Source organism: Rhea pennata, chromosome 2, assembly GCF_028389875.1.
Source record: "Rhea pennata isolate bPtePen1 chromosome 2, bPtePen1.pri, whole genome shotgun sequence".
Taxonomy (NCBI): domain Eukaryota; kingdom Metazoa; phylum Chordata; class Aves; order Rheiformes; family Rheidae; genus Rhea; species Rhea pennata.
Window position 1 is genome coordinate 152,465,294 of NC_084664.1, and position 18,582 is coordinate 152,483,875.

Here is an 18,582-nt window from a genome sequence, read left to right on the forward strand (position 1 = left end):
TCAGGGCTCGGTGCGCTGGCCGCCCCCCCCCCTCCCCGCGGCTTCCTCCGGCGGCGGGAGGTCGGTGAGGGACGGGGCGGCGGCCAGGCCCGGCCTAGGGCGAGCGGAAAGACACCCTCAGGTTTCACATAATCGCAGCTCTTAATAATATCACCGTTATTAAGGGCTTCGATTAACCCGTAAGGTTTAAAGCATCGAAAACGCGTTCCCGGCTCGTTCCCGGTCCACAGCAGGTTGGTGGCAACAATAAAAGCAAAGTGGCACTTTTCTTTGCTGTTTTTGTTTTCCAGGCCTTTGCCTTTAGAGTGTTAAACTGCTATCTGTAACACAGAACACTTCAGGTTTTGTGTTAATACATACAACTAGTTGTATGTAACATTTGTGGTTTTAATTTTAATTGACTGTCATTGTCTTCAACCTAATATGTTTTTTTTTTAAAAAATACGCATTTAAGACAGTTACAGTTTACATCTTGAAGAAGCTGAAGCTTCTTTTCTTAAATGTTCTGTCGTGAGAACAATTCCCTGGATACGTATACTGCATTTGGGGTTATTTTAGGTTCCATTGTTTCTTTAAACACTGTACAGAAATTACTAGGTTGTATAATTAGGCTGCAAAGAACCTAAAGAGCCACAACTGGATCCTTAGAAGTCCTTGTTATTTGTCTGTTTTTAAGGCTGAGGTGAGGGAGTCCTGGCGGGGGAAGCCGGGGCAGATGGTCTCTGCAGCAGGGGCGACTGCTGCTTTCTCAGAGGCTGCTTCTCTACTCAGCAGGGGGAAGTTAAAACTGTAATTGCAAAGGCAGCATTTTCTCCCCAGTTCCACAACTGCAGACTTAAAGCATGGTATTGAGGCAAAGATCTCGTAATAGAGGTTTCAGCCCTAGAGTACGTGTTCAGCGTTATGGATATTTATATATAGCGTGAGTACTATTGAGAGGGAGAAAAAAGCGAGTGCAGAAATACAGCAGACAGACCATAAAGGTCTGGGCAAGTGATGTTATAATTTTCGCCCTGCTAGAGAAATAATAGAGGTAGATGGGTGTTGACTGGTATTTCCAGTTAAACGCGTTTTTGTCATGCAGCTCACAGATGCTGACTATGAACCATTCTCTTCCTCCGAGATAAATCCTTTAGGTTTCTCTGTTTTTTTCCAGTGCTTACTCCTGATTCATACCCACTAAGCCTCTGAAAATAGTCGGAACTCTACTTAGCTTCCCAGATGTTTTAGTGAAAGCACTGTACTTTCTGCTGCTCTTCAGGGCTATGTGGCAGTCAGTAATATTTTTTACTTCTATAGAAGTGTAACAATAGAATTCATACAAGTCTGCACAAAGATGCTATTAAAAATTCTTAATCAAATAGCTATTTCAATAAAAATGGAAGCTTCCACACAAAAATCTCTGTTTTGTGAGAAAGTAAATTGAAGCCATTGGCTAAACTGACACTTTAATTAAACAGTTTTTTTACCTCAATTCAGGAGGTGTTGTAGAGTTACTTTCATTAGTCTCTGACACTCCAGTGGAGCTTGTGAATCTGCTGAAATATGTATTTCTCATAATGTTCTGAAAAATGCAGAAGTTTCTCTTTATTTTCTTGTTTTCTTGACGATAGGTTAATTTTCTTCTAACAGGAATTATTTTATGAGTCACCAAACTAATAAAGCAGGTTTACAGACCAAGTCATAGAACTACGAGGAAGTTTTTTTAAAATGCTATGTGGAAAATTTGGCAATGTTCAGCCATAAAAGCTAGAAAATGATTTTGCAGAAATCAGCAGAAAAGTGTAAACCATCTTTAACAGAATTTCTGCAAGCCCTTCTAACAGTTGCAGGAAAGTGCAAAAAGACTTCCACAGAGCTCCAGTCCTGTATCTATTGGCACAGATGGGTTTTTAAAAGGCAGAGCTGAGAGAGATATCTTTTTCTAGAGACTGGCTGGAAATATTAGGCAGTCCCTGGTCACATACAGATATGCGGTCCAGCTTTAATAATGATATTTTATGTGATGAAGCAATTTCACAAATATTGTTTTGGAAAGTCATGCTTACACTCATGAAGGAACCTTTTGCTAGGGGAGTAATATGATTTCCCTGGGCATTGAAAGGTAAACACTGTTAGCTAAGGAGAGACTAAGATTTAAAGACTAGTAAATTTTTATTACCATAAATTGCAACTATTTTGTGTGTGTGCTTCACCGGTTAATCACTGTATTTAGGAAGGTACAAATTTCCAGGAAACTTGCAGAGAAGTAACACTGGAGAGGCAGACATAACTTACTTTTCTTCTGTCTCACTTCTGAAAAAGACCTGGCTCTTTTAGCACAGCTAGGCCTTGATCCCACAAATTGCATGTGGGGGCAGGTGGGTGAATCGCAGAGAATGCAATATTGTGTTCATTTACAAGAACATTATCGGACAGGAGCCTTGAAATACACTGACTACTTGCTAAGGTTGGAGATCTTACATACACTCTAAAGTAGAATGTAAAGTAAGATTGAGGGCCTAGAATATCATTATTTATTTAAATACTGCAAATTATCTTGTTATATGGCATTAAAACACAAAGTTACAATAATCTTGGGAATTTGTAATGAACATATAGGAGTTCAAGTGCAAACAGAAGAGCTTTCTAAATATCATTTCCCTCATTGTACAGCTTTGTACAATCATATGCCTTAATATTATTGATAAACATTTACAAATGATTTCAAGACAATTTTTGCCTTAGAACTCTGCAGTAAGACAAGGTGCCACTAGACATCTCCTTATGTTGCTCATGTTTATGTAAATTGTTCTGTGTTTTTCACATTGTAAGAAGTTGATAGGTGTGCTATGTGGCTAAAAAAGAGCTGAGGATCATGGTAGACAATCTGTGGAATGTAAGTTTCCTGTGGAACACTATACCCGAAAGGGATCATATGTTTTTTGAATATATAAATATGCTATTATCAAACAGAAGGTAAGTTACTCTTTTTCTGTCTTTCAGGGTAAATGCTTTTAGAATATTGGACTCAGTTACAATGTCCACAGTTTAAAATAAATTGAGCATAGCTTAAAAAAACTGCAGCAAGAATTATTAAAGGTTTGAAAAAGTGCCTCTTAGTAACAAACTACAGGGATCAATTTATTTAGTTTATCAGCTAGAAGTTAGTGGGTTGACATAATCGTAATCAGTAACTTACAAACATTATAAAATAAAATTTTCAGCCCAACAATATTGTACATAACAATGATATCCATCATTAATGTATAATAAGACTTGAAGCTGAAACTAGGCAGATTCAGACTGCTGTACAAAATTTCAACAGTGAAAACAATTAACAACTGAAGCAACTTTATAAAGGTTGTAGCAGATATCACTGGCAATTTTAAAGTCAGAATTAGTTATTTTTCTAAAAGATGGGATCTGCTTGAGATAATAATTAAGACAGCAAAGACTTACATCTTTTATCTTAGAAGAGCTGATAGAAGGTGTTTACTATAATTCCTCCTAGATTTATTCTTTATGGATGCACAGCAATTCTTAAAATGAGTCCTAGAGTTTTTCCACACTTTGGAAAATGTTGTCTTCTTCCTCCAATATTTGTATTTAACTTGAAAAACAGAAAAGATCTGTACATCCTTTGAGTTCAAAAATGAGTTTTGTTGATAAAATGGGTAAGATGACAGTGCAGAACTATTCCAGTTAGTGAACTGCATAAAATATATCTGGGGAAAAGTATAAAAGAGGACTATTCCCCAAGAGAGTAGGGAATGTCAAAGAAAAGCTTGTGCCTACTTGGTTATTTTCTTATATATATTTATCAGAAAAATGACTAGATGGCCTAAAACTATCTTTGGGAGTATCTACTGTACAGAGAGTTTCCCTTGTCAGTGTAAAGCTGAGACTTTGATCAGGGGCCACCTCAACATGCCTTCAGCTTTATGGCATTAATTTGGACTATATAAAAAGCTGAGCATGAATTAGAGTGGCTCTGGGGCTTTTCCACCCTGCTATGAGGACTGAGCAGCTCCTGGACAGCTCTAAAATCAGATGAACACACAGATGCTCTAAAGAACCTTTGCCCAGCACCTTCATCTTACCCCTAAGTGCATCATGCAATGGATATTGTACCATTATCTCTCCTCTGAAGCATGGAAAAAAGATAAAGCTCTCAAAGTGCTGCTAAGCAGCTGGTTTAGGACCTTGGAGACCTTGAACACTTTGTAGGCGAGAATGGATCAAATGACCTGGAGCTCCCTGTCATGATCATTCTTGCTGTGCCTAGAGCAACTGCACCATTAAGTTTTATAAAACACTTCTGTCAGCACTAAGTGCTTTACCCCTTGACCCCATTTACCTCAGCTGGAGTGCGCTAATTAATGGCAGAAGATAAGAGTTAAATTCTATGCAAGCAGTTTTTCAGTCTATTCACCCATTCAGTGAAAGGGGATGATGAACACCAATTTTATTACCTCTCACAGGAGGTTTTCAGGTAATTTTACATTATAGATTTCTTGGTCTTCCCTGTTGTTCCTCTGCATCAGTTGCTTTCTTTCTCTTACTCCCTTGCTTTCTGCTCTCTTAGTTTCCACTCCATGCCATCCTATTAACATACTGAACCTGGCTTTTCCCAGTCTATTCCCTGAAGTGGAGCCACAGCTGTTCTTTGGAGGCTTTCACCAATCCACCATTGCTTCAGCTAGTCCCCTCTTTTTCCAGTTTAAGTGATTCTTGCCAACTACTCTGAATTCCTCCAGCCCCAAAATTCTAAAAAGAGCTAAACTCCCTGTTAAGCAACCCATCTCCCACTCCAACATGTAAATTGTTTGCCCTGTCTTTCTTTCCTTCTCTTCAACACATGCTTGGTTTAGATTTAGGCCTCTGGAGAATATACATGTAGTTCTGAAGTTCATACCTCATGTGCAAACCCACATCCATGCAGTGTCCAAATGCTTTAAATGCCTTCCCCAGATTTTTTATGGTGGTCAGTTCCTCTTTCGATAACTTTCAGCTTAGTAGTACTAACCCTTTTTCTCATCAGGAATGAAAATAGACAAGTTTTTTTTAAGTCACATACTCTACCAAGTCATAGCTTGTTTTACTTACAAGAAATGAGGTGGCTTTTCCTTGCTTTGCTCTGTGAAATTGCTATTTGAGTGTCATGACAGCAATTGCAGAGAATGAGTAGGAAAGGAAAGAGCAAAATTAAATAATACCCACGGCCAAAATAGGAATAAGTTATTTTATCCAATGACTAGCACAGATAGATTTTTGCAGAGACTGAAGAAAAGGAACAGTATAATAGACTATCTTTCTCTCCAGCAAACTCTTAGAAAACAATTGTTGCTTCTTCTCCTTTCTGCTTTCTTTTCCTATAATTTCTTTTCCCTACTTCTCACCACTGAAATCATAGTGGATTTTCTTCTCATGGGGATGGGTATGTTTGTGAAACTTTTTTTCCGCTATTCCTGGTGATTTGTAGGGAAGGCATCTTTTGATTTCATCTTCCCGTGATGACCTTCAGTAACCATGTTAGTTTAATTACCTTGTACTGAGCTGCTCAGTACAAGGTTTTCAATCTCCATTTGCTGATTTATTCTATTAGCTGTTGGAAGCTGCCTCATTATACAAAAGCAAATATGATTATATAAAATGATAAATAATTTGGATGGTCCTTTTTACAACTATAAAATTTCTTATCCTTAAACTATTTTTAAAATCTCATTTTAAAAGTCATATGATGTATTAAGTTCTGTGAACATAGATTAGGATTTCCAGCTAATTAACTGATTCTATCACATAGGTAGTTTTCTGGAAGGAAATAAGCAGGTCAACCCTCTCCTCCTCCAACATTTTATTGTAAGATTATTTGTATCCTCACTGTCTAGAAGCTTCAGTCTCTTCTAAATCAGTGAATATTAACTCTTTTCTCACAAGGTGTCATACATGTCCCCTCAAATTAAAAAACAATTCAATAATTAGAATAGATTAGAATTCACATATAGAATTTACTTGATAAATAGCCAGTGTACAGATTTAACTGCTGGATTAAATCACAAGGAGAGTGACAATGAATTTTTAATTGCTGTCTACTTAAAATTCACATTACTTGCACAATATTCCAGTGAGATCCTCAACAGTTCTATTGCATACAAGATGTTCTAAACATTTTATTGAAATTTATATGGAGGGTATATTAATCTGTTTAAAATAGAGATGTACTGTAATAAAAAATTAAAAAGGGAACTGGAGCAGAAATAGATGATTTGTAAGATCCTGATAAAAATTTACACTAATGTTTCATTCATCCAGTAAAAAGAAAAAGTTACAGATAGCTTATAATATCTACAGAGCTATATTTGTGCAAATAACTGTCAAATGCTAAACTCATCATCACACCAAGTAGTGTTTTTAGCACTGTTATGTTATTGTGTTGTTTGGGGGTTTTGTTAATCACTTAATGTCTGTATAGATGAATAAGTATAAAAAATTTGAAAGCCTTAATTCCACCTTCCCTTTACAATAAGAAAAAAAAAACTTTCTAAGAATATGATTTGTGAGGTAGATTAGAGACTTTTAACTGTCCATCCACAGATTCACTGAATGTGAATATGCATGTTATGCATGCATATCTGTCTCTTGTGCAGATGAAATAAAGGTAAGTCCAGCAGACTTCTTTTAATGTTGCATTCAGCCTACTATCAAATTTGGACTATGAGAGCAGGAAACTGGAGATTGTTAGTAAAGAGAAACTCCTTTAACTCCAAAAAACAGATGGAAACACAAAGTGAATCAGTAGTGACCAAAAGTCACTATTCTGTAATGACTGGCCAAGTATCACAGTTTGAGCTTTTTCCTGACCGGCATACTGTTGCATCTAGACAGAAACAATCTTCAGGTGCAACCGAATGGATACTGAAGCAGAGACTGAAGCACTGTGTCACTGTTACTTAGGGTGTACTGTTACCAATCCCTGAACATGCTCTTGCTGTACCAGTTCTATAGAGAAACCAGAATTACAAGGAACAAGATAAGCAGTCCTTTACTGGCACAAAATTCAAAATAACCCCATGAAACTGATACCCAGCTATTACAAGACGTGCACTTGTTTTATAATATTTAACATATTTTTAACATATATTGTGCAAAAGTTAGTATCTGTTACATTTTTAATAGTTTTGGTGATAATCATAATTATTATTAATGTACTTTTTAAATAAACAAAAGAAAAAAAACATGTTTCAGTCCCCAAATTTGGATACCTAGGCCTTGCACAGGAGATCTGGACAAGCAACTCACATAGGGCATTCCCCTCCTAAACTCAAAGGCAGTGGCAGAATACTGACAATATTCATTGTAGCAAACTATGAAGTTTTGACCACTGAATCTTGGATCCATTCCCTGTGTTCTAGGCCTATCCTGATCGTTCTTCCCTGCATTACTGTTGAGAATGCTGCTACAAGCAGTATCTAAGGAAGGAAACCTATCCTCATCAAGCTCTTTAACAAAATATGCTGAGCTAAAGAAGAGTCAGACAAGGTAAGACACTTAGCAGAATAGTTATCAGATTAAACATGAAAAATTGGGAAAGGACTCATCCTGTTCAACTTCTTCATCAGTGACTTGGACGAAGGGACAGAGTGCCTCCTCAGCAAGTCTGCTGATGATACCAAGCTGGGAGGAGTGGCTGATACACCTGAGGGCTGTGCTGCCATTCAGAGAGACCTGGACAGGCTGGAGAGTTGGGCGGAGAGGAACCTCCTGAGGCTCAACAAGGGCAAGTGTAGAGTCCTGCACCTAGGGAAAAATAACCCTTGGCACCAGTACAAGCCGGAGGCTGACCTTGTGGAGAGCAGCTCTGCAGAGAAGGACCTGGGAGTGCTGGTGGATGACAAGTTGACCGTGAGTCAGCAATGTACCGTTGTGGCCAGGAAAGCCAATGGTCTCCTGGGGTGCATTAGGAAGAGAGTTGCCAGCAGGTGGAGGGAGGTGATCCTGCCCCTCTGCTCAGCCCTGGGGAGGCCTCATCTCGAGTACTGTGTCCAGTTCTGGGCTCCCCAGGACAAGAGAGACATGGAGTTACTGGAGAGAGTCCAGTGTAGGGCTACAAAGATGATCAGAGGACTGGAGCACCTACCCTATGAGGAACAGCTGCGAGAGCTGGGCCTGTTTAGCCTGGAGAAGAGAAGACTGAGGGGGGATCTTATCAATGTGTACAAGTACCTGAAGGGAGGGTGTCAAGGGGACAGGGCCAAACTCTTTTCAGTTGTCCCATGTGACAGAACAAGAGGCAATGGGCAGAAATGGAAGCACAGGAAGTTCTGCCTGACCGTGAGGGGGAATTTCTTCCCTGTGAGAGTGATGGAGCACTGGCACAGGTTGCCCAGAGAGGCTGTGGAGTCTCCTTTTCTGGAGCTATTCACGGTCCTCCTGGATGCAACCGTGTCTAACATGCTGTAGGTGACCCTCCTTGAGCAAGGAGGTTGGACTAGATTATCTCCGGAGGTCCCTTCCAACCTTACTGATTCTATGATTCTATGGTAATATCCTTATCTCTTATAGTTGTGTCTTTTCATGATCTACATTGGTATCTATGCAAGACCAGAATATCCTGTTTTGGTATTTGAGTAGGTTGCCTTATTTTCTGCTTTAGGATGTTCAGAATGACTTTTATAGTCCTGGATAAAATTGAACATTTATTTTCAACTACTGTGCAAACACATAAAAAGACAGTGGACTTAAAAATAAAAAAAAAATCACTGGAAATAAAAACTTGCAGTTTGCTTTCCTAATATTTTTCTTGTCCTGTTTAAGCAACACTGCGTACTGAAAGGCTACGGAGTAATGGTTCAACTGAACCTATTTACCTTTAAGCACCAAAAGGTTTTGCTCAAACTCTCTGTTTGTTTACCAGGTAGAAATCTATATGTAATATATTAAATAACAAATTGCCTTTATGAAGGTTTTTCCCACTCATATCTGTTACATGTTTTAACAGCAAAATCTCTGTGAAAAGAATTCTTGTATGGCTTTAAGGTACCTGGGAAGAACAGGTCAATAAAGCAATAAACCTGTTTTCCGCTGTTATACCACTTTTGGTATATGCATACTGAATTTGCTTTCCATATGCTAGGAGCTTGGTATCATCAGCAAACTTGCTGAGGAGGCACTCTGTCCCCTCATCCAGGTCACTGATGAAAAAGTTGAACAGGATGGGACCCAGTACTGAGCCCTGGGGGATGCCACTTGCCACAGGCCTCCAACTAGACTCCACGCCACTGATGACGACCCTCTGAGCTCTGCCTTTCAGCCAGTTCTCAATCCACCTCACTGCCCACTTGTCTAACCCACACTTCCTGAGCTTCTCTAGGAGGATGTTATAGGAGACAGTGTCAAAAGCCTTGCTGAAGTCAAGGTACACAACGTCCACTGCTCTCCCCTCATCTACCCAGCCAGTCACTCCATCACAGAAGGCTATCAGATTGGTTAAGTAGGATTTTCCTGTGGTGAATCCATGCTGGCTACTCCTGATCACCTTCTTTTCCTCCATATGCCTGGAGGTGACATCCAGGATGAGCTGTTCCATCACCTTTCCAGGGATGGAGGTGAGGCTGACTGGCCTGTAGTTGCCTGGGTCTTCCTTCTTGCCCTTCTTGAAGACTGGAGTGACACTGGCTTTCTTGCAGTCCTCAGGCACCTCTCCAGTTTTCCAGGGCTTTTCAAAGATGATGGAGAGAAGCCTGGCAACAACATCCACCAGCTCCCTCAGTACCCGTGGGTGCATCCCATCCGGGCCCATGGATTTGTGGATGTCTAGCCTGCCCAGAAGGTCTCTAATCCCTTCCTCCTCAACCAAAGGAAAGTCTTCCCTTCTCCAGACTTTCTCCCTCACGTCCAGGCTGCAGGATTCCTGGGCAGTGCCCTTAGCAGTGAAGACTGAAGCCAAGAAGGCATTCAGTAATTCTGCCTTCTCTGTATCCCTTGTCACCAGGGCCCCCACCCCATTCAGTAAAAACTCTTTGCCTCCAGTCATTAGCATCTAAAACTGCTTGCTCATAGCAAAGACAGCTGTACTCTGTCCTGCTTAATTTCTTTATGACTATGTATTCCAAGAACCTATTGATTTTTGTTTTATTGGTATGTTTCAGTATTGCCCAGACATAAGTGATCTCTTATATTGCCAGACTTGCTAGGTCTTTGCTTTCTTGCATTTCAGATTTGCGCTGATTCTTGGCAGTTGGCTCAATATTCTCTGAAGTTTATGTGATCTGGTTCAGTGCCACAAACTTTATGGTTTTAACTCCATGTTGCCCATGTAGATTTTATATCAGTCAACCTTCCTCCCACTCTGACTAAGCTATCGTTTCCCCCTCAAGGCTTTACTTTATATAAACAGCAGGATTCATTTGTCTGACTATAGAGACTAGGGTGATTAGCTCAGATGCAGACACCTAACTTTATAAATATGTTGGTGACATTCACAGTATAGGTGTCTGCATGTGAGCTACATGTCTGGGCTCCCACTGCAGACAACAGGACACTTGAGGAGCACAATTTGCTTTCCTCACCATAGGGATGTGCCTTGCAATGAGATTAACTATCCGCTGCAGGTGCCTGGTTATCACTGCTGAATATAAAGGAAACCACAAGTGACTCTGACTTAGATGTTTAACTTTTAAATACATAAGCTTTAGCAGATGAATCTCATCAAAAACTACCTTTAGAGTACTGATATGCTAGCCTTTCCTCAGATTCTACTTTAGCCAATATTTAAACTACAATTTCTGGGTGGAATTTTAAAGCTGAGCAGCAGAGTGCTTGCTCTCAAGCAGGAAATAAACACATAGGACAACAGCACACAGACTCCATGTGTGGCTTCCTAGCTATTCTAGGGATTTGTGCAGAACGTGAGATCCTACTTCTTGTCCCAGGTCTGTGGCAGAAAAATACCATAATCTAGACTAATTTCAGCCATAATATTTATCCTGTCCTTTTGCACTCTTCACTCTCTAATTAATCTATAATATAAACTTTTTTTGTTGGTATAAGTGGTTATCTTAAGAGCAATTGATATCTTTTCACAACTGCATATTTTCACCAGAAAAAAAAATATTAGTAGGCCTTTGTGTGTGTACTGTAACTGGGGGAGAAACAATAACTTTTCTAGCAGTTGCTGGTTAATCCTAATACACCATAGGAGCTATCAGATGATGCCAAATGTTGTTTTTTTCTGCTTTGCTACTACTAACAAATGTGATTTTTAAATGATTTACAAAATTATTCCTAGTAGAGAATTTGAAAGTGCATTGTGCCTGATAAGAATAGACGGTAACACAGACATGATGTTAAGGATACAAGGCAAGTGTCCATCTGTAGACATATTAAGGGTATTCTACTCTCCAGAGAAGCAGCTCAAAACTGGAGATTGCAGTGCGTAATCAGTTACAAATACAGATGGAATCATGAGCAGAAATTTTGCTCTTGGTATTACTGTAAGCAAAATAAATAATCAGTAGCATAGCAGTGATAATACCACAGTCATCACAACAAAATTTTTCAGTATTTCTGCCTTCTCAGTGTGCAAACTAATTACATGATTAGATAAGGAAAAAGAACCAGCTCTCCAATACATCTGACAAAAACATGCACTGTGTATTCACTTAGGATCTTTGTGTGTATCACGCCTTTATTTCTGAAATTCTATAAGCTTACTATTCTTACTATTCTCTTTTTAAAAAGAATACTTCACAAGAATACCAAAAAAAATGAGATCTGAAAATTTGTAGTTTAACGTGTAGTACATAAGCCATAAAACGAGGATATGAAATGAAAGTCATTAAGAGTAAGTGATCTGAAGTCCATTAAAGAACAAGGATTTCATAATATGTATCATGTATAGTATGTAATTTCATAACATGTATCAGTCAGCGCAAAAATGTATGTGAAGAATTTCAGAACAGAGGATTATTGGACTCCTAATGGTAGAAAATAGCCTTTGATTTTCCACAGCACAGCAAGTTGCAGTTGTTGATTCCACGGCTGAGTAATTTCATTACCGAAAGTCTGGCTGGCCAAAGAGATCTATAAATACACACAAAGGATTTTGAGGGTAGAATACATGAGGAGTAAGTCATTAACATGTCTATAAACTGGGAAAAGGTTCAATGAATCAGCTTCAAAATGCTTCTGTAAGTTTATTTATTTATTTATTTATGATCCAGCCTGACAAAAGTTCAAAGTTCACTTGTCTACAGGTCTTAGGTTACGTATATGGAAGACCTTGGACACTTCAGAGTCAGCCCACAGCTTGCGCCTACATCAGAGATTTGCTTAAAAATTGTGCTATTTGCTTTTTACTAAATACTTACTCAGTTATGTTCTTTTTTTAATTATTATATGGGAGTCTGGAGTCTGTAGGATGCATTCTGCTAATATCTTCAAGGCCTTTATCAATCACGAGGACTAGAAACTTGCTTAAAAAGACAAAAAAATGAGACTGTCATGTAAACTTTAGATTCAAGCTCTCAAGAAGGAAAACACCTTGTTGTATCATAATAGTCATATTAAGTTTATTAGGATTTGTCCAGATTGGAGTTTTACTACAAGTAGGCAGATTTTGAAACTGCTGGAGCATGACCTTCAGGTGCACTTAGTGTTACAACCCTTGTCAGCTTTAAATCGGAACAGGGATCCTCAGCACATCTGGAAATCAGACGGCAGCTAAGACTGCAGGAGTCCACACATACTTTAATTTGAAGGTTTGACATACTTAGAGAGTAATTTGGCAGTACATGTGAAGATTTTGATTTTACAACTGTATTTGTAGATATTATTTATTTATAATTACATGAGCAAATTATGGTTCCTAGAAATACTTTGAACAATCTGTGCCAATTTTTGAAATATATCTATGTATTAAACCTCTGATTTTTACGGGTTTCTGAGGACACCTGATCTTCAATACAACTCTTAATATTCAACCAATGAGATTAGCTTACTACCACGCATACTAAGATGAATGTTTGGCAAAGGCAAGACCAAAAGCTTATTTTATTTGTTACAATAATGCCCCCTTAATCTAGTCTGACAATGCAAAACATCTACAAAGTGTAGGGAAATGAAGTCTGCGCTCCTTAAAAGCCCTATTATTCTGCTATTTTGCAATAAAAGCATCTTACTATAAGAGGAAATCTTAGCTTAAGAATGTAATTGAGAAAAAGAACGTATCTTCATGAGGTCTTAAGAGAACTCTATGCAACTGTATCATTTTATCTTTATTATCAAATTTTATCTTTATTCTCAGATAAAATATGAAATTATGTATTAAACATGTCACAGAATTTGTTTTGAATTCTACTTGTGTATGCACTCTACCTCTAGGCAGGTTCTCTCTTATTCCGAAAGATCAGACTGAAGCTTTTCTTTCTTCCATCCTATTCTCAGTGAATTATCAGGAAAGCAGTTGCTCAATAGCATATTTTAATTTGGAGTAAATATAGCCTGTGTAGGATTCCTTTCATGAAATGAGAGGAAAAAATTGGCTCTGTATATGGAAAGATATTCTATAAGGATCCAATTAGATATCAAGTATAGAATTAACACTGGATAGCAACATTTCTGTGGACAAAATGACAGGAGACTATACATATTCATGAGATGTAATACATAATAATCCGTAAGGTTTAAATTAGAAGCAGTGCTTTTTTTATTTGTCTGAATGGTTCAAAATAGCTGCAGAATTGTGATTGCTGCAGCTGCTATGGGCTCTGTGAGGGAATCAGACCCCGACTCAGAATTTTGTGTCCAAGAAGTTTGGCACTGACTATCCTATCCATACCTTTGACATGGAAACCACTATGAAATGGTAGTGATAAGAATATATAGCAACAAATGATTCACATATTCTCCTCTTGCCCTTCTGATAATGCATTTATATAGCATTTTATATTTTCAAAGAGCTGGATAAGTATCAGTAAATTAATTCTCAAGATCAGGAAGTGTTTCCACTTTATTTGACAAGCAGGGGAAAAACACTAATAGTGAATCACTGATCTAAGTCCTGCCAAATCTCATGCACTGCATGTGAGATTTACTCATTTGGTTCCCTCTTCATTCTCCCCTGCTGTGGTACTTCTAGGTTATGTGCTTGCTATACAGCTATGTCAACCATGTTCTTGTATGGTCTTCACCAATGGGACTTTAGATCCCTCTACCAGCTGCACCTTCGGTCTAGGGACAGGTGAGCTGTTCTATTCTGCAGCTGTAGGTCGCTCCCCAGAAGGACCCTGTGCTGCAAGGAGCCCTTTCAGAAGCCAGACCCCTCAGCTGTAGATTAGCTCAGCATCATGATTGGCATGCAGGCTTTCCTCATCTTGCAATGTGACACCCAGGCCTACTCCCCCAACTCAGATCCAGGGGACACATGGACAGCCCTGCCATGTGGTATGATGCAATTACATGACTGAACACAGGAAACTCACATATGGTGAGTTCTGATCCCATGATCAGAAGAAACATTAGACATACCTGGCCTGAAAAATTTACCATCATGTGAAAAATTCCAAAACTATTTTACCTAAGCGGTGTTTAAAGCCATTGGAGCCCTACTGTAGGTCATGTTGCAGGCAGCCTGAGTTAGCTTTAAAGCCCTCTGAAAATGGCTTATAAAGGTTCAGTAATAGAAGTTCAAGCCAAAGCTTTGTCTATACAACAGCTGCAACCATGTTTAAAATTGAGAAAGCATCCCCCTCAAGTACATTAGATTTAAAAATATATATATTAGTAGGATCTACATCTACAATGAAGTCTCTTGAGCTTTGTCGTAGTCCTATGCTGAGTCCACTAGAGGCCACCATATCTCTGTACTAACAAGTAGAGATGTTGAGAACAAATATAGTATACAATGTTTTGGGGAGATTTCAAAGTATTCCCATTCATTTAAGCATGTTAAAACTTTGCATTAATGTAAAATGTTTATGTTAATGCTACATATTGGTGCACTATACACTTCTTCTATCCAAATATATTTTTAACAATTAATATATTTTCTAAGACAATGATCAAGCAGGATAATGTTGTCTCTACAATTCTTAGAGAGGGTAAGATTTATTCCAGTAATGGAGAACTGTGCACATTGGTCTTACTAGCAAATATGCAGTCTACCTTGTTGCTGAGATAACCCCTCAGTCTCTCTCATCTCCAGGCTCTGAGATTCTTCAGGGCTGGCCTTAGTAGTAAAGACTGAAGCAAAGAAGGCAGTAAATCTGCCTCCTCTGTATCGTTCATCACCAGGGCATCCACCCCATTCAGCACCAGACCCACATTTTCCCTAGTCTTTCTTTTGCTACTGATGTGTTTGAAGAAGCCCTTCTCCTTGCCCTTGACATCCCTTGCCAGATTCAATTCTAGATGGGCCTTAGCCTTCCCCATCTCATCCCTGCATACTCTGACAACATTCTTGTATTCCTCCCAAGTGGCCTGTCCCTTTTTCTACATTCTGTATACTTTCTTCTGTTTGAGGAGCTCCTTGCTCATCCATGCAGGTCTCCTGCCCTCTTTGCTTGACTTCTTACTCATAGAGATGCACTGATCTTGAGCTTGGAGGAAGTGATGCTTGAATATTAACCAACTGTTTTGGACCCCCTTTCCTTCTAGGGTCCTAACCTCCTGAGTTTGCTCTCCTGAAGTCCAGGATTGCAATCCTACTTATTGCCCGACTTCCTCCTCACAGGATCCTGAACTCCACCATCTCATGGTCACTGCAGACAAGGCTACTCCCAACCTTCACATCTCTAATCAGTCCTTTGTTAGTACAAGGTCCAGCAGCACACCTCTCCTCGTAGGCTTCTCCATCATCTATGTCAAAAAGTTATCATTGATGCTCTGAGGAACCTCCTGGATTGTTTGTGCCTAGCTGTGTTGTTTTTCCAGCAGATGTCAGGATGGTTGAAGTCCTCCATGAGAACCAGGGCCTGTGATCGTGAGGCTACTTCAAGTTGTTTGTAGAAGGCCTCATCGACTTCCTGGTCAGGTGGCCTGTAGTAGACACCTACAACAGTGTCCCCCATGTTAGCTTACCCTTTAATCCTTACCTGTAAGCTCTCGACTCACAGCTTCATTCACTCCTAGGCAGAGCTCGATACACTCCAGTTGCTCTCTCACGTAATGAGCAACTCCACTACCTCGCCTTCCTGGCCTGTCTTTCCTAAAAAGCACCTAGCCATCCATGATAGTATTCCAATAGGATCTACATTGTAGAAATGTATTGCTACTGCATACTAATATCATCATTTCACTGCAGCTAAAAGAATTGCAAGCTCAGATATGAACTGTCCTTAGAATTTCATTTCCAAACAGAATAGTCTGTGTTCCTCTTTTATTTCAAATTAAAGCTGTTTGACTGTAGATCTAGCTCTTCCTAGCACTTCCTGCAATCACTCAAAACAATAAAATCGAAAGTTTGCATTAGCTGATAAACTTGCAAAAATAAAAGTAATTTAAATAAAACATTATGGATTATATAGATATAAAAATTCTTTTCTAGGTCCCCAGAGAACTACCATACCAAATTAGGCTATACCACTTAGATACTGTGTCATCTGGTCCTGTATGTGATCGCCAGCAATAAGGAAGGTATTACACAACAACATGAAAAGGATAAATGTCTTTGTAACAATGAGTCATTAATAGTTGCCTCAGGTCCTGAAACATTCATTTAATTTTTAAATTCTTGTCCACATAAACATTTTGCACTTTTCAGCTAGGCTGTTTGATTCAATGACATCTAGCAGCAAAAAAATCATATAATATTTGCTGATAATCACTCTTCTCTGACCTTATTCCGGTTTTATCTGTTGCTGATATATAACTCCATCAATGCCTGTGTAAATGATATGGAAACTTTTCTTTTGAGAGCCTCTGAAGTCCACGAATGACATATTTCTCTCTTTGACATATAATAAGATTCTTTCACTGTCTGGCTTTATGCAAATTCAAAGACACAGTACAATAGTAATTGAACTCAGCATCTTCCTTCACATACCTGTCACCTCACCTCTTTTATTTGTGACTAACTGTTCCTACCACCCACACTTTCTAAGTTGGGTATGATTTGTTTATTCCTTTTTTGAACCACTTCCTCTTCACCATCTTCATTAAAATCGTATTTCTTATTCTCAGCTTCATGGCCCTGCAGGATGCCCCATTAGATTTCTTTTTCGTTTCTTCTTAGTTCCGCTAACCATCTCAGTTCTTTTATGTCTTCTTATTCTCACAATTCAAATGTCATTACTGGATCTTAAAGAAGAAACTCCCTCAGCCAGCCATGTCCTTTCTCTGATGACCCATACCATTTAGACTTCTGGCTAACAACATCGGAAAAACATCTGGATTTAGAAATGTTTTTCAAATTGCATGCATGGTCAGTCAGACACATGTACAGGCAATAATATATCAATTGATGTTTTATGTGGCTACAGATATTTTAGGAACAGCAAATCACCCATGAATTTTTTGATGCTGTGCTTGACATTTCATGTTATTGTCACTAGTTCTGGAGGAGGTAAGATGGTGAAGGAGAGTGAAACCTACTGTCAATATTTTTCCTGTGAAGATTTGTGACATCCTTACTGTTAACTGTCTTCAAACATTCTCAATTTTGAGATAATTGCTCTACTATGCACAGTGTGCTGAAAGGAATGTTACAGCTTTAGGTGGATTTGATCAATGATCATGAAACTCAGAAACATGTTTTTTGTACCTTGTGATGGATTCAGACTTACTGTTCTCTAAATTTCCTTGCCATAGAATCTACGGTAACACTGGGCTTTCACTGCCAAATTCTCTTCTGAGCTCTCATCAAAATCAGAAAGGCCCACCTGTGCAGTGGACCTTCGTTCAATAGATTCTGAATGCGTGGGGTGTGCTCCTGCCTGTTTACTGACCTGCTACATTAGTTGCCTCTAAATCTCTTATTCTGTTATCTGACACGAAGCTTCATTGTCAGAGTCTGTGTTGGCCGCACAAAATGGCTTAAGAACAATCTAAAATTGTAGGATTTTATAATAATTCATTTTTTCAACTTGAAGTAATTTTATATTTGTTTCTAGGAAAGCAACAAATATATTCTACAAAGAAGCAAAAAAATACTTATCTCAAGAACTACTTAAATATGTTACATTATAGAACACAGTATTTGTAGCAGAAGTGAAGCTGCTGTGTAATGCTCTGTAGTAAAGTTATACACAGTAAGTTAAGGTTATCTGGTCTAAGTTATGATGGAAGAAGACCAGCCTGCTCTCTTCAGTCATCTCAAGAGGCTGAGACTGCTGTGTGCAGCTGCTTCTATTCTGATCCTAAGTGGGCAGCAGAGAAACAGGAGCAGCGAGAATTATAACCTGAGGTCCCTGGGACCCTGTAGTAGTGTAGACAAATATGGGCTGGGCAAGGACTAAAAAGACAGAAAAGCTTATGCAAGGCACACTTGAAGATGGCAAATGCAGACAGGTCACTCCAGCCTTGGATGTCTTCAGAAGCATTCTAACAGACCAGTGAAGACACAGCTAATGATGTATCACTCGGACACTTTTGTATCTTCATCGT

At 38.9% G+C, this 18,582-nt stretch overlaps 1 protein-coding gene across 2 annotated transcripts; it reads left to right on the forward strand.

Moving 5' to 3' along the window:
- Window positions 1–15: 15 nt before the first annotated feature.
- Window positions 16–18,517, forward strand: LOC134136511 (uncharacterized). Of its 2 annotated transcripts, XM_062568414.1 has the most exons (4): window positions 16–233; window positions 7,395–7,521; window positions 7,602–7,884; window positions 18,090–18,517. In XM_062568414.1, exons 2-4 carry the CDS (start codon window positions 7,433–7,435, stop codon window positions 18,147–18,149), a joined length of 432 nt encoding a protein of 143 aa, XP_062424398.1. In that variant the 5' UTR covers window positions 16–233; window positions 7,395–7,432; the 3' UTR covers window positions 18,150–18,517. The 2 variants fall into 2 exon arrangements, with proteins under 2 accessions (XP_062424398.1, XP_062424397.1); XM_062568413.1 differs by lacking the exon at window positions 18,090–18,517 and having other exon boundaries at window positions 7,602–9,000.
- The last annotated feature ends 65 nt before the right edge of the window (window positions 18,518–18,582 follow it).